The sequence below is a fragment of the Ochotona curzoniae genome, unplaced genomic scaffold, assembly GCF_017591425.1.
Source record: "Ochotona curzoniae isolate NIBS_2020 unplaced genomic scaffold, NIBS_Ocur_1.0 scaffold_4506, whole genome shotgun sequence".
NCBI classification, from domain to species: domain Eukaryota; kingdom Metazoa; phylum Chordata; class Mammalia; order Lagomorpha; family Ochotonidae; genus Ochotona; species Ochotona curzoniae.
In genome coordinates this window covers 6,327,110-6,342,814 of record NW_024467119.1, presented here as the reverse complement: position 1 = coordinate 6,342,814, position 15,705 = coordinate 6,327,110, and the positions used below count along the sequence as shown (strand labels likewise).

The window sequence follows — 15,705 nt, the reverse complement described above, 5'->3', positions numbered from 1 at the left end:
CCTCTGATCTTTGGCATGTGATGTCTCCCGTCATTTGTCTGCCTGTGGTTATCCAGGGAGTGTGCATGGAGTGGGATGGAGACAGCTCTGGCAAATGCCAGGAATCTTCAAAAGAGAAGGAAACTACATAGCCAGCGAAACATGTAGAAAAGAAGGGACGTGTTCTGTCGCAGAAACCACAGGAAAAACCATTTAATAAATGCAGCATTGTCCCCTGCATCACATACTGCTGAGAAGCAACGTTGGGGTTGATGGTGTCGGTGCTTCCGTTCACTGGTAGGAGTGAGCCACCTTGGTACATCTCATTCCCCTTGGAACTTTACTAAAGCGGAAATGAAAACCTGCTTACCAAAGTTGAAAGCTCTCCATGGCAGAGCAAATGGGAAAGGAGACAATAGCAGTTCAGCTTTGGGCCCTGGAAAGCCGAAGGAAGACCAGTCCCAATCTTGCAGCTTCTGTGGAGGACCTGAGAGACAGACTGCTAGGCACTGTAGAACCTCTACAGCTTCCATGAATTCAAAGTGGTTTTTGGTTCTGGGAAGAGGAGTGATGACGAGATGGGAGCTGAGGGGTTAGCTGTAAACCTACTAAGAGGGGTTGGTACTCCATAACACACTGTGTCTCTTAACCTTGGAACCTTGGAACCAGGCGACTGCCCCTCCCCATCTCAGCAGGAGTCTGGAGCTTTGTCCTCAGTGAGGATAGACTAGGAGAGCAGCAAACAGCTGAGCGTGCTGGTCACGTACTGACAGTGGGGACCAAGAACCCAGGTTCCCTGGTTTCATCCCAATTCGCTTCTGCAGAGATTAATACTAACCTAAGAGAAAAGATCCGCAGATACTGACATTGAGAATCTACAACAAAATATTCCAGACTGATAGCCGTGCAGTGACGCTGTCTTAGCAAGCCCAGTCACACCAAGCTCCCCCCTGGCCAAGAAACCTGATATCAGACACAGAGACCAAATCCGAAGAGATACCAAGTTAGAGAAAATGGAGACCAGGCAGACAGGTCAGAGTAGAAACAATGTGATCCTGGAGTAAGTTTCGTAAAGTAGGAAGAGATGCCACGGCCATTGAACACAGAGAGAAGGAGTAATGAACAACTCGAAAAGAGATTTGAAAAAGTGACACTGATACTTGGAATGTAAAGCAATAGAGGTGGGAAATGAGAAAAAGTAAGAAAAGTAGAGGAACTGTCCAGATTCCTCACCTGTTAGAGAGGGAGCAGAGGACGAAGGAGACAGTTCAGGGAGCGAGTCAAGAAAATGCCCCGGAGCCAGAGGACATGAGTCTCCAGTTAGAGAACATGTGGAGTGGCCAGTACAGATAGCAAATACCAAGTAGGCATATCGTCATTAAATTTTAGGACACACAGGAGCTCCCGGAGGAAAGAGGTAATAACTCATGAGAAAAGGCATGGCAGTGAGAAAGGCTTTGGACTTCTTGATAGTGTTGGAGGCAAGAACACTACAGTAGAAAATGTTAACCTGTATTCAATGTTGGAGTGTACTGCTGATGAGGACAGACTGGGGGCAAGGGGCAGTGTGACAGCTGAATTGGATAATCCTTTGCATGCAGTCCCATACAAGCGCTGGTTCGTATCCCAGCTGCTCCACTTCCCATCTGGTTCCCTGCTTTTGGCCTGGGAAAGGAGTGGAGGACGGCCCAAAGCTTTGGGACCCTGCATTCACGTGGAGACCCACAAGAAGCTCCTGGCTCCTGGCTTCGGATTGGCTCAGCTCCAGCCATTGAGGTCATCTGGGGAGTAAAGCATCAGATGGAAGATCTCTCTGTCTCTCCTCCTCTGTAAATCTGCCTTTCCAGTGAGAACAAGTACAGTAATTACTTTGCCACTTACTGCAGTGCCTGTTTTCAGTCCTGGCCACTGTGCTTCTGATTGAGCTAGTCTCATTAAGGTATGCCCTGGGGAGCCACAGGTGATGGTGCAAGTATTTGGGTTCCTGGCAACTCACGTGGGAGATCTGGGGGGCTTCAGCCTGGCCAGCCCTGGTTGTTGCAGCCATTTGGAGGCAGACTAGTGGGTGACTGAGCTCTCTGTCTCTGCCTTTCACATGAAAATTAACAAATGTAAAATGTTAGAAAGGACAGACTAATGATAGTTCCGGTCTTGTGAGAACTGAAAACATTTACCTGCTGTGCTCCATTCCTTAGGGCTATTGGAAGAGGTACTCAAGCTAACAAGTGTGGAGGCACAGAATCTGTGAAACAGAATGGAGCTGTACCAGAGGCCAAGGAGAGCAGCAGGATTATGATGAATAGTGGCTACAAGCTGACAGCTGGGCACAGTCCTCATGGGAACAGCATTGGAAGGTTCTAAGAGAAATAGCTGATAGATTATGTAATATGTTTGAACATAAAAAGAATAGACTGGAAGAGTTTGGTACAAATGGTAGTAAGTATATGTAAAACCAGATGCATAAGAAAACAAAGCAGTAATTTATGTGTAGGGGAAAACGCTCAGAAAGGAAAAGTAATTATACTGTTCTGTGTATCTCAGCTGTGAATTGCGTCCACAGTCCTGTACTGTTAGCTTCAAATAGAACCAGGTAACTACAGTCCTGATATTAGGAACTGTGTCTGTGAAGGGGATAGGGATGGGTGAGCCTGAGAGAACTAGTTTCTCACTTAGCGAAGTTTAGTTTAAAGACAAGACCCTTTGAGAGCCGAGGGAGACGCTTAATACTGCATGGACATAAATTGTCCAGGCATCCTGCCTAAAGTGGAGAGAATCTGTCAAGGAGTAACAACAAATAAAGGGAGCTAACACAATTAAAATAGATGGGAGTGGTTGGGTGGGGAATGGAAGCAGAGGTTAGAGAACTTCTGAATTGTTTTAGTTTAAATTTTGTTTATTTGGAAGGCAAGGGGACAGAGACAGGCAGGTTTACTCCCCAAGGGCCTGCAGCTACTAGGGTTGGACTAAAGCAAAGCCCAGAAGGAGTCTTGGAGCTGGCCAGGGGAGGGGTGGGTGGTAGACCAGGCCTCTGCCTGCAGCACCAGCCTTCCATGTGGGTGCCAGTTCATGTCCTGTCTGCTCCACTTGAAACTCAGTGTGGCCCTCCCAGAGTGCAGGGACACAGCTCACACTCGGAACCTACTGGGTGGAGTCGGGAGTGAGGAGGGCTGGAAGCAGGGACTTGGGGTGTAGGATGTGGGTGTCTCAAGTGGCGTCTCCAATGCTGAACTCTGGTTTTTAAATGGATCTTAGAAGACTGTACTCTAGACTTCTTCACTTATATCATAACGAAAATGAGCACCACATTTTAAATTATGGGAGATTGAAAGTAAGGACAACAGCTGCTTACAACACTGACGAGCAATTTTCTTGGGAAAGGAAACAGAAAAGTAAGGCATGAGCTGAAGCAATTTGTTAGATCAAGAGATGTTCTTTTAGTTGCTTTTTTTTTTAAATGCGAGAGATACTAAAATGCATTGATACATTGATCACAATAATCCAGTTATAGAGGGAAAAGATAGTGATGCAAGGATGGGAGCCTTCAGAGTTGGCGATGTTTGAGTTTCAGGAGACAAGTGTCAGGTGGGAGTGTTGACCTGGGCAGCCACATGGAAGAGAATATAGAGTGCTTAGACAACTGAGAATTAATCTACACTATGATCAGGCTATCCATCTCCTGGGAATATATCCAAAGGAAGTAAGAACGCAGCTTGCATGCCTATATTCATAGCACAGTCCACAATAGGAAGGATATGGAAACAACCCAAATGTCTGTTGAAAGAGGAGTGGATAAAGAAACTGGGCATCTAAAACAGAGACCTTAAGGTCATGGCAAAGGCAAGTAAGACGGTTGCTAGTGTTTGTGAACTCCAAGTGCGTACTTTGCTAATCACCAAACAAAATGTTGTGGCTAATCCTGTATCACTGCTTTGTTTACTGGGCACCATTTAAAGAAGGAAGTCTTGGAGCTGGCCTGGAGGGCAGTAGGCAAGACCTCTGCCTGTGGCACCAGCATTCCACATGGGTGCCAGTTCATGTCCTGTCTGCTCTACTTCCTATCCAGTTCCCTGCTTGTGATCTGGGAAAGCAGTGTGGGTTGGCCCAAGTCCTTGCAACCCAGCACCCATGTGGGAGACCAGGAGGAGGCACCTGGCTTCAAATCAGCCCAACTCTGACTAGCCATTTGGGGAAGGAACCAGCAGATGGAGGAACTCCGTCTCCTCTCTGTAACTCTGCCTTTCAAATGAAGATTTTAAAAACAAAATAATAAATCTTTTAAAAAAATTGTTTTGAAGATTTATTTGTTTTTATTGGAAAGGGAGATTTACAGAGAGGAGAGACATAGAGAAAGATCTTCCATCAGTTGATTCACTCCCTAAATGGCCGGAGTTGAGCCAGTCCAGAGCTAGGAGCTTCCTCTGGTTTCCACATGAGTGCAGGGACCCAAGGTTTGGGGTCATCCTCTGCTGCTTTCCCAGGTAGGGAACTGGATGGGAAGTGGAGCACCCAGGACATGAACTGGTGCCGATATGGCATCCTGGGACATGCAAGGCAAGGATTTAGCCACCAAGCCATCACACTCAGCCCCAAAATAATAAATCTTTAAAAGTGGGTTAGGGGAAAGGGTGGGTCTTCTTTCAGCAGTTTCTGTGGAAACTCAGCTGGACATGTTTGATTAAAGCAGAGATGGGGAGCTTTCAGAACCGTGGCTACAAGATTATTTGATCTGACCTGCCAAGGCACTGGAGGCAGGACTCAGGATTTTAAATTAATGATTGTATGTGGCCAGTGAATGATGTTATTATAAATATTCTAAGGTCCCTGGCAATAAAAAGTTACCCACTCTTGCCCAAAGCATGTTTATCAGTTGGTGAGAAAGACAGAGAGAAGGGCTTGAGTTAGCTGATGGAGATGTCGTGTTTTCACAGAGGGAAGGAGATACTGAAAGATCTATTTCTGTTTACTCCCCAACTGGCCACAATAGCCAGAGCTGAGCTGAGCTTACCTGGAGCCAGGAGCCAGAAGCTGCTTCCAGGTCTCATATGTAATTTCTTTGTCCCAAGGGTTTGGGCCGTCCTCTGCTGCTTTCCCGGGCCACAGGCAGGGAGCTGATTGGGAAGTGGAGCTTCCAGGACAGGAACCCAACTGGTACCCATGTAGGATGCCAGTGCTTGCCGAGGGAGGATTAGCCAGTTGAACCATTACACACCCTGGTGTTAGGTTTTTCTTTTGTTGATGACTATAGCAAACAGGCCAGTAGGTTTGACCCCTTTCTTATTCCTATATGGTGGCAATCTTTACTTATATGACCTGTTTGTCCACATGCAAAACAGGTGACCCCCTTTTGGGGGGCCTTTTCCTTTCTTCAAATTCTGAACATAGGCGCTGAAATGCTGTCCCTTCATAGCTGCAGCATTGGCCATTCCTTGAATGACTGCTGGTGAGGCATCTATGCATACTTTCATATAATCTTGTAGGGATCCCCCTTTCTTGATGGGTCTTATGAGTTCCTTACATAATACATTCGCGTTTTCCCAGCTGACTGCTTCAACAGTAAACCTGTTCCGTCTGAGGGTGGTAGCATTCTCTGCAAAGCTTCTTCGAGTCTAGCCACAAAGTCCTCATATGGCTCATCTTGTTTCTGTCTGATTACTGCTAAGACTGTGGTTTTACCTTCAGCTGGTGGCAACTTTCGCCATGCTTCAACTGCAATCTTAGATATTTCTCCTAAAATAGCTTTTGGGATCCTCATCTGAGCCTGATAAGAAGCATGATCGTCTTTTCCTAGTATTATTGCCACTGTGGGTCGCGGTCCCCATTTAATGACTCCTCTAGCACTGTTTTGTTGGCCCCATCCTCGTAATCTGCTCTCCATTATATAATGTCCGGGGCTGAAAACTGATCGGGCTGTTTGCTGCCATTCAAATGGTGTAAGCCACATACTAGCTGTCATATCTAATATTTGTAGTGTATAAGGGGACGTAGGTCCCATGCTTTTCATAGCCATCTGCAACTCCTTGAGTGTTTTCAAGGGAAGAGGCTCCCACTGTGGCTCCATCATCATCCCCAAAAGAAGATATTGGAAAAGCAGCAGATAAGTCACGCTTCCTTTTTGCCTCCTGTATCCCCCATGAATCCAGTATTAACTGCCAGTTTTTTACTTTTTCCTTTTTTCTCATTTACTATCACTCTTTCAGTGCACATTGGGGGAGCTGAGGCTGCTGCAAACAGATCCTCTGGGGGTTTTGATCATGGAAATGATCCCTCTCTTCCTCGTCTTTATATTTAGCAGCTTCTTTTTCTATGTCTGACTCGACTCTTCACTACTACTCAACCAATCATCCCCAGGTTCTGCTTTAAACAGATTTATTTTATTAGAATTTTCTGTCTTAGTCTTATCATTTTTCTTATCTTTTTTATAGAAGGGAATTGTTTTTTCTTTGTTCTCTATAGAGGGAGTCTCTTCAATCAAGAATTCCATTTCTGTTTTATCAGTTAATAAATCTTTTATTTGCATCCATATAGAAAAAGGTGGGATGGGGACTGTCCCAGGACCACGAGTTTCATATTATCTTCTCATTTCCCTTCCTACTCTTTTCCAATTTTGCAGAGAAAGGCTACCCTCTTCTGGAAACCATGGACTTACTTTTAATAGGAACTCATAAAACTCATTTAAATTTTTCTTGGACACCTTACTCCCTCTACCTTCGAGCATGTGTCCCAACACTGACAAGAACAATTCCTTGCTCTTGGAATGTGAATGCCCCATGGTGCTTTGTCTTCTCATCCTCTAAACCTGATGATCCTTTATCAGGGAGCCTGCAGTGCTCTGACGAGGTCCTATCCTTGCCTGAAAATAATAAGAAGTAAAAGAAGAGAAGAAAGCTTACCTTTCCCGAGGAATTTTCAAGTCCCTGTTTGGGCGCCATCTGCAACGGACCGGCTCGGCTGGGAGCAGTCAGTCCGACGGGAACAGGACCCCGGGAACGGTGGGCAAGGATTCAGCGAGTGACAAACAGACACGACAACTCAAGGAAGTTGTATCTGAGTGCATTTTGCAAAAGCAAGGCCTCAGCTTATATGCAATAGATGATTGCAAAGGGACATTTTCTTTGATTATTCATGTGGTTACATTTCTACAAACAATTATTCCAGGGAGGTAAGCGGGTCTGTTGAGAAAAGATTGTTCTCTAACAGCCTGGTGACAGACTGCAGTTGCTATTTCTTGTGGACACGGTGTGGCACCAACTGCAGTTTTAATCATTAAGCACTTAGCTCTCATTGTGTTTTGTGCCTTACATTGGTTTTAATATTAACCTGTCTGTTTTCTGTTTTTCTTCCTGTGTGGCTTTTTAAGCTATAGATTTCTACTATAATCTTTTTAGGAATTCTCAAACATAGTCCCAGATATTATTAAAGCTAGTGACCTGATAGTTTTTATCTCATGCTGCTTGCTATCCTTGTCCAGTCTCCTGTCAGAAGGCTTCATAGAACTATAAAGGAACAGTGAGCCTTTGCCGCACATGAACAGTACTATTCTAGCCATAAAGATAAGAGCAAAGAGGGTACAGACAGGAATGCCAAGACCGCTAGAGATGCAGCTGAATAGGAGGCATCCTTCCTTGAAGCTTCCGCCTCGGCCTGGTGATTTCTCATGCAGGCTCCACTGGAGGTGGCGTGACAAGTAGGCATTAGTCTGTAACTTCTAAGTTTCTTTTTTATAGTCAGTGAGGCTTTTTCTTAAGATTTATTTATTTTTATTGGAAAGTCAGATATACAGAGAGGAGAGACAGAGAGGAAGATGTTCCGTCCACTGATTTCACTCCCCAAGTGGCCACAATGGCTGGAGCTAAAGTAATCCATAGCCAGGAGCCAGGAGCTTCTTCCAGGTCTCCTCTGAGGGTGCAGGGTCCCAAGGCTTTGGGCTGTCCTCAGCCGCTTTCCAGACCATAAGCAGGGAGCTGGGTGGGAAGCAGGGCTGCTGGAACACACTGACACTCCTATGGGATCCTGGCATGTACAAGGTGAGGACGTCAGCCACTAGGCTACTGTGCTGGGCCTGAGGCTTTTTCTGTACTGTCACAGCCGAGAGGACACCAGTCTGTAACTTCTAAGGCTTTTAAAGTCAGCAAGGCTTTTTCTTTACCGTCAGCCCTGAAACTTGGGATTCTTCTTTATTTTTCCTTTTGGTGCTTTCTCCAATTTTCTGTCCTTTGGGGATTAAGTAAGCAAACTGGTTGGTGTCTTACTAAAACTGTCCTTTTCGGAGCTCGCCCCAGTTGGAGGTGTCCGTTGTTCTATTCTTTTGTCCCAGGGATAGGAGCAGCCTGTTATTCCTGTGGATGAGGTGTAGGTCTCTTAGACAAGAGAGGTGTACTTAAGGTGTCCTGGAAATTCTTTACCTTAACTCTAAAATGCTGTGATTCTGTGTTCTGCTTGCTAATGTTACTCTACCCACTTAAAATCACAGTGTTTAATCCTGGTGTTCCTGTTTTACCTCTGACTCCCACACTCGTTCTAAGAATTCTTAGACTCCACAGCTGCTTCTCAGCCACCGCATAGGCCGCGTAGGGCCATTAGTCACGGGTTCTTCTGTCTTCCTCTCCTTGTAGGTACGTCGGAAAACAGCGATAGAAGCTTTAGAGCCTCCTGTTCTCATAATACTGAATTTTAAATTTTAAATTAAAGCGATAATAGTTAAATAGAACTTCCTATGCCTTCATTAATCTTGAAGTGTTGACTAGAATGAAGGTAATTATTCTGTCTTTGACTTACAACTCTTGATGTGACCTGCTGTAGTTTAGAAGACCATCTCCAGGCACAGAGAGGTGAGTGCTGGGCTGATGCAGCTCCCAGGCACCGAGTTTTTGATTCCTGTGCTGTGAGCATGAGCTCTTTGAGAATGTAGTCCATCCGTGCTTGAGTTGCCTGCACCTGCTCTTCCACCCCCCTCGTCGCTTGCACTGTAGTAACTAAGGTTTGTTGTTGTAATCCTTGCGCATTCCTCTGGGAGGATGCTCTCAGGAAGGCCTGTGCCTTCGCACGTTGGGCCCGCTCTTTGTTGTCTCTGCTGTGTTGCTTCTCTCTGCTGCCAGACAGATGGCATGGGCACCTCGTGTAAGCGCAGGTTCTGGGAACGGGGACTGTCAGATGGCAGTGCTGCTGGCTTCTGTAACAAGGAGCTTGAATCCCTGCAGAAGCCACTGTCATCAAGAACACTTCCTCTGATTCCCTCACGTGATTTCCGCAGGTGCAGTTCAGCATGCCTTCCTCAGTGCTGAGTTTCCCTGAAAACCTGCACTCTGCTTCCTGTAGTTTACATTTGTCTCTCTTCTCGGTTGCAAGTTTTTAACCACTAGATTGTATCTTTCATCCTTGAGTATCCAAGGCTTACTGGAAATGGGATTTCCGCAAATACTTATTGCCAGAAAGATGGTATTATTACACTTACGTTACACAGCCAAAGATATTTTCTGACTGTAAGAGTGGCCCTTTAAAATTTTATTAGCTGTTAGTAAAAAAACAAAATGAATTATGAGCCTGAATTTTTTTCCCTGTAGCCTCTTTCCAGAAGGAAAGCAGTTTGTCCCGACCAAAGGTGTTTGCTTAGCGCTCCCAGCCCTGGGCGCACCCCTGCCCTCTTGCGGGCCCTGGGTTCGAGTGCATTTCTCATCGTTTGCAGAACAGCAGTGACCATTTATTTTCTTTTCCCTCAAGCAGGAAACACAAATGTCTACCACAAGACGGAAGCGTAATGTGTTCTGCTGTTTACCGTAAGCTGCAGTAAAATGAGCTCAAGCATTGACAGGTAGGTCTTTAAGAGACTGTTCTGAAAGTCACTGTCAGAGTAAGGGGTTACAGCGTGTTACAAGGGCACTGTGGGCACAGACAGGGTTAGGGTCGCTCACACACAGGGGTTACAGCGTGCTACAGGGCACTGTGGGCACAGACAGGGTTAGGGTCTCTTACATGCAGGGGTTACAGCGTGCTACAAGGGCACTGTGGGCACAGAAAGGGTTAGGGTCGCTCACACACAGGGGGTTACAGCGTGTTACAAGGGCACTGTGGGCACAGACAGGGTTAGGGTCGCTCACACGCAGGGGTTACAGCGTGCTACAAGGGCACTGTGGGCACAGACAGGGTTAGGGTTGCTCACACACAGGGCACAGGTAAGGGAGTCAGGGCCAGCAGCGTGGTGTGGGGTTGTCAGTGGCTCTTGGGCTGTAATTTGTAGTGAGTTGCGAAGCTGTTACGAAAGAACTTGCAGTAGTTGTGACTGTTCCTTTGAGACCCTCTAGAATACCTTTTTATTGTCCAGTGCCAACTCCATCCCTCCAGCCATTTACACACTAGTGACCCAGCAAAGCTAAGTGTGGTTGGCTTTTCATAAATTAGTTAGAATCTTTAAATCTTATTCTTGGGAAAAGTATCAGCTCCCCCACCCCCATTTAGTTCTTTGATTCTAAGATTGAATGTTGGTTTTTATATGGTAATACCTGATATCCCACTGGTACTACAATTGTCTTTCACAATTGATAACATTATTCTTTGTGTACATAAAATAATGGTACCTTTTAGGTAATGCAGTGCTTCTGTAAACTCAATACTGTAATACTTTTAAGCACCTAACTTTGACAGCCATAAGCTTATACATGAGGAATCAGGGTAAATAATTAATGGTCTTGTAGCTAGTGAGCGATGGCCTGTGTTTCTCTTGTAATGCTGAGGTGGCTCTGTTTGATTTACCCACAGTACTTCGTGTGATGCTCCAGTAGGGTTTCACCTGTTTCAGCTGAAGGCCTGGAGGGAAGGCGGTTCCTTGGACTGGCCCAGCTGTGCACTGTGCTAAGGCTGGAGACGGGCTCTCTGTCTTTGTCTCATAGCCAGTGCCCCTTCCCTGCCCCTGAGGAGTTCCCATGCTGTCGGTGTCATGCTCTGAGTGGTTGCTAGTTCCCATTCTAACCCTGGCGCAGCCAGAGACCTTGAGCTCACAGACAAGCAGTGAATGTGATGGTGTGGTTCCTTCTTTCCGTGGAGACCCTGGGAGCTGTGGGGCCTCCACAGGAAAGTGCACATGCACCCAGGCTCTTTGAGATCCTTTAGGGCGCCCCTGGGACTCCGATGCCCCAGGTGTGGACCTCTGTGACTTTCACATGGTCCCCGGTGGTGCGGCAGGGACTTTGCTTACGTGTACATCGACCTGTGTAGGCTCCAGCAAGGTCTAGCTGAAAGCGTGCCTGGTGACCTTGGTGGAAGCTTGTCAGCATCAGTGTGCTCCTGTGACTGCTTGCACGTGGGCTTTGATTTCTTTGGTTTTAGTTTTCCTCCCCCATCTTCCCATTGTGAGCCCCTCTTGGTTGAGATCTCAGCCACAGTGTCCGCCCCTCAACAAGTTCTTCCCTAACCGCTCCAACTGGAGTAATCACCTAGTAACTAAAGTAGCACTGTTTGTTTTTTTAAACAAACACAGTTGGCGTTTAGCATTTTCATGTTTGTTTCCCTGTCTACAAGAGACATGCTAGGAGAGCAGTCATGTCTGGCTACTGCTCTGCAGCCATGTCCAGGACAGGCTGGCCCGCATGAGGAAAAGTACCTGTCTGATGGGTCAGGGAGCGAGTGAGCTGCAGAACTGCCAGCTAGATGCGCCATTTCTGTTTCATATGGTGAACTTTCCAGAAATTTTAATTTTGCTATTGTAGTTGAAAATAAACAAATACACTTAGTGTAAGTTTCTTTCTGCATCCTGCAAGTTTGAAACAAAATGTTTTAAACTGTTTAAATGTTGAAAGTATATTGTTCCATGGGTTGTTCCTTCACAAAGTTCATGGAAAATGGAATTAAAAGGCATATTTTGGAGCAAGATTTCTAAAATTCATGCATAGTTTTTCATAATACACATTTTCCATAAACTTTTTCAAGACCCCTTATCTAAATAATATACCCTAATGTAAATAGAAGTACTTTTAAATTTTACATAGGTAATATATTTTAACAATATAGATATGTATAATTTAGGCAAATAAAATATATTTAATCTTTGATTTTCAAATATGTATTAGAAAGCAGATTAATGGTTACTGAGCTTGAGTTCTGTATTCTGTTAGCTTACTTTGCAGAAACACCCAAGGGTCAGCCAAGGCGGGTGGGCTGTTATTTCAGTATGGCTGTTGTTCTGTCTGCTGTTCGCTCACTGTGCCTTTTCTTCCTTCAGAGATGACAGTAGTATATTTGATGGGTTGGTGGAAGAAGATGACAAGGACAAAGCAAAAAGGTAGTTCAACTTGAGGCGTAAAACACTAAGTAGATGAATAATAAATGTAAGGAAATACATTAATGGAAAAGTAATTAAAACAAATGAATGATTTACAAAAGCTGCCTTCTTTAGCAATTTGGATTGGCTAGCACGGTGAGGGAGCTTAATCTGTGGGTGGGGCCACACTTAAACATCAGCCTGCTGTGGGGTTATTGAATTTCAAGTCCTGCCTGTGGTTGCCTACCCAGGACCAGACCAAATGGTTTTGTAAGCCCGATATGCCCATGTGGATATTCTCTACTGTTGGCTTAAGGTGTCAGTTTGCAATTTAGAAATTAATCAAAATTATCCTCTGACCTTTTGTTAAAGTACTATAATTTTACCTAAACAAAAACTGAGAAAATCTATTATTAAGCAGATAACTAGAGGTATTATAAAATGACAAAATGCTTTATAAAGAAGTGGAATTATTTATCTTAACCGCTCTTCACTGCTTGTTACTGCCGTGTATAGAGTAGCAGAATGTCATTGAGCACAGCCACATGTTTGTTAACCAGGTACGTGCGTAGGTGAGGAATGTGGGTTCTGTTAGCAGATGCACAGCCAGCCACCTGGCAGTTGTGTGCTCCAGACTGGGCTGTGGGAGTGTAGCGGGACAAGGAAATGTGCTTGGCAGAGGGGGAGCTTGGGATAACTTTGTCCTACTCAATAGATCTTAATAAATAATACTACTGACAAAGCTACTTCAAAAAGTCATGGGAAATGCATGTTTTATTGTAATTCCATGTGTCTATGAACTTTTTGATATACCCTGATATATACTTTCACTACATGTGTCTTGTTCATAATAACCATTGGAAATTGACACTCCTTAGTAAATGTTAGGTTAATTGAAACCTGTGTTTATACTGTGGCATTTCCATAAATCAAAACATGTATATTAAATGTAACAAATATAAATTATTGATGATAAATATAAATTATATAAATTATTGGTAACAAAACAGATTAAAAAGTTATTATCCAAATTAGTTCTGTTGTTGGTAACCTAGGAAATATTTATTACTGTCTATATTGGCAAAAGTGCATGTGTACCATTGTATCCAACTGGAACATTGTAGTAAGCTATTTGTATAATTAAATGGGTTCCTTAAAATTATATATTTTTTATTTCATCAGAGTATCTAGAAACAAATCTGAAAAGAAGCGTAGAGATCAGTTTAATGTTCTCATTAAGGAGCTGGGATCCATGCTTCCTGGGAATGCTAGAAAGATGGACAAGTCCACTGTTCTGCAAAAAAGCATTGATTTTTTACGGAAACACAAAGGTAAGCTCGAAACTTTGCAAAGTGAGTGGGGTTTTTAGTAATAAACTGTCCCCAATAGCGTAATGGATTAGGACCTTGGTTTAAGATTGGCTGCTTCCTCAGCTTACAAAAGAGGGGGAAAACAGTTGCCTTTTTAAAAGAGTTTCCTGTTGTTTCTTTCATTCAACAACATTTATTTAGTACCTGCTGTAACTTTGACATGATTTAGGATAAACTCCTTCCCGAGAGAGACGAGCCTGTAAGCAGCTGGTTGTGTTACAGACCCCTACCATGTGAGACGTGCTCCCCAGTGGCCGGCACCCCAGGCCAGAGTGCGGCAAGCTTAAAGGGAGTTGGCCTCAGCTCTCCGCCTTCTGCCGGGGTGCTAGCGCGTGCACTGCGGAGTAGCGGGAAGCCTGCAGGGACTGCAGCGTGGCTCTCCGCCTTCTCCCGGGGTGCTAGCGCGTGCACTGCGGAGAAGCGGGAAGCCTGCAGGGACTGCAGCGTGGCTCTCCGCCTTCTCCCGGGGTGCTAGCGCGTGCACTGCGGAGACACGGGAAGCTGCAGGGACTGCAGCGTGGCTGTGCTGGAAATCACTGTGGTGTCTGGGAAAGGAGAGAGCTGGAGACCTCTAAGGACTAAACCCCTGGTTGTAACATAAAGTATCTGCTAAAGGAAGAAAATCACCATAACTAAATGAATCATTAAGAGAAAATTCAAAGATTTTTGGAGGGTGGAGGGGTGGTAACAGAGATCATGCATTTGAAAATCTGAAACTGGACAGTTCCTTTCCCGGAAGAGGCCAGTGAAACTAGGACTCCTTGGTGGAATAGAAACAAGTGCCCGTCTCCTGCCTCCCTCTGGTTTCTGCTCACCACTCTTGAAAGTGGTTTTTGCTAATCTCATTAAAGAAATCAGCCACCCGTAGGGAAAGCTCCCGCTCCTCTGCTGCTCCTGCTCTGTAGCCTTGGAAACTGATTCAGGTCTGGGGCTTCTGTTGCACTGCGCTGCCTTTCCCCTGTCCTAACGAACTTCTTTCCTTTTATGCTCTTGGAGAGTGAAGAATTTCCAGGTCTCATCCTGGTCCTGATACTTTCTCTACATTCCTTCCCTCAGTTATCTCAACTCATAACTTCATCTGCTGTGTTGGCTGTTTCTGTTAACTAGCAAATGTTTGTTGTAGATATGAACTTCATACTTTCCAGGTAACCTTTGGAGATTTCTGTTGTGTCCTTGAACTCAGTATCTCTGACATGGGGTTTAATTTTCTCAGGTTTCCTCTTTCGCTTGCTTGTTCCGTTTCTGTATCTTACTCGTCTAGCCCTCTGGAGCTTTAGGCTTGGGTTTTTCCCACCTTCCTTAGTACGCTGTCACAGTTGCTCAATTCTGTTGGTTCTTTTGAGTGTCTAGATTCGCTGTGTCTTCATTTTTACTGCCTCCACAATCATTTCCAGCTACAAATAGCATTTGCACATGTGCTCCGATCCCTCTTGTATGATGGTGTACTCATTGAAAGTAGACTTTGGGTGTGGGAGTTAAATAAATGGTTGTTGAATGAAATGAAAGCAAAGGGAAGCATTCATCCACCAGCACAGAATACATTTTGGCTTTCAATAGGTTAGGCTTTTGTTCCTCAAAATTGAATATGTACTTCTCACAAAAATCAAATGTATCTTGTTAAAATTAAATAGCTTATATACTTATTCTGAGTGGCCTGTGTGTAAAACTTGATCATATTTGCATGTCATTTAGATCTTTTTACCTAGATATTTGTAGTTGATGTCACTTTGAACAGCATGATCATATTCTGTAGAATTCGTAGCCTTACCTTTTAGTTACAATTCATATGCCTTTACAAGCCTCTCTGATGTGCTACATTTTAGTTGACGCATATAGTATGATGGATTTATGTATCTGAATTTTTTTAAAAAATCATAATAGCTTGTTTTGAACTTTTTTACAAAAAATACAATGTCCTATGCCATAGATCTTTATTGTGCCCAGTTGTTATAATATGCTTGCATCTTAAAAGTATTTCGTCATTTATGAATAACTTTCTCATTGCCAAATCTATTAGAAGTGAATGACAGAATAAAGTAATATTAAATGCGATAAAACATGAGCCAGGATCTCCAAATTTTTGACCAGCCCTATACCATTAAAAGC

The 15,705-nt window shown here is 44.4% G+C and overlaps 1 protein-coding gene across 1 annotated transcript in view; it reads left to right on the top strand.

The window, feature by feature from the left end:
- Positions 1 to 15,705, top strand: part of CLOCK (clock circadian regulator) — an 85,085-nt gene that overhangs the window by 33,967 nt on the left and 35,413 nt on the right. Inside the window, exons 5-7 of the mRNA XM_040966552.1 lie at positions 9,700 to 9,787; positions 12,191 to 12,250; positions 13,412 to 13,560. Coding sequence (XP_040822486.1) covers positions 9,768 to 9,787; positions 12,191 to 12,250; positions 13,412 to 13,560 — 229 coding nt within the window. The 5' untranslated portion in view covers positions 9,700 to 9,767. The remainder of the gene's footprint in view (positions 1 to 9,699; positions 9,788 to 12,190; positions 12,251 to 13,411; positions 13,561 to 15,705) is intronic.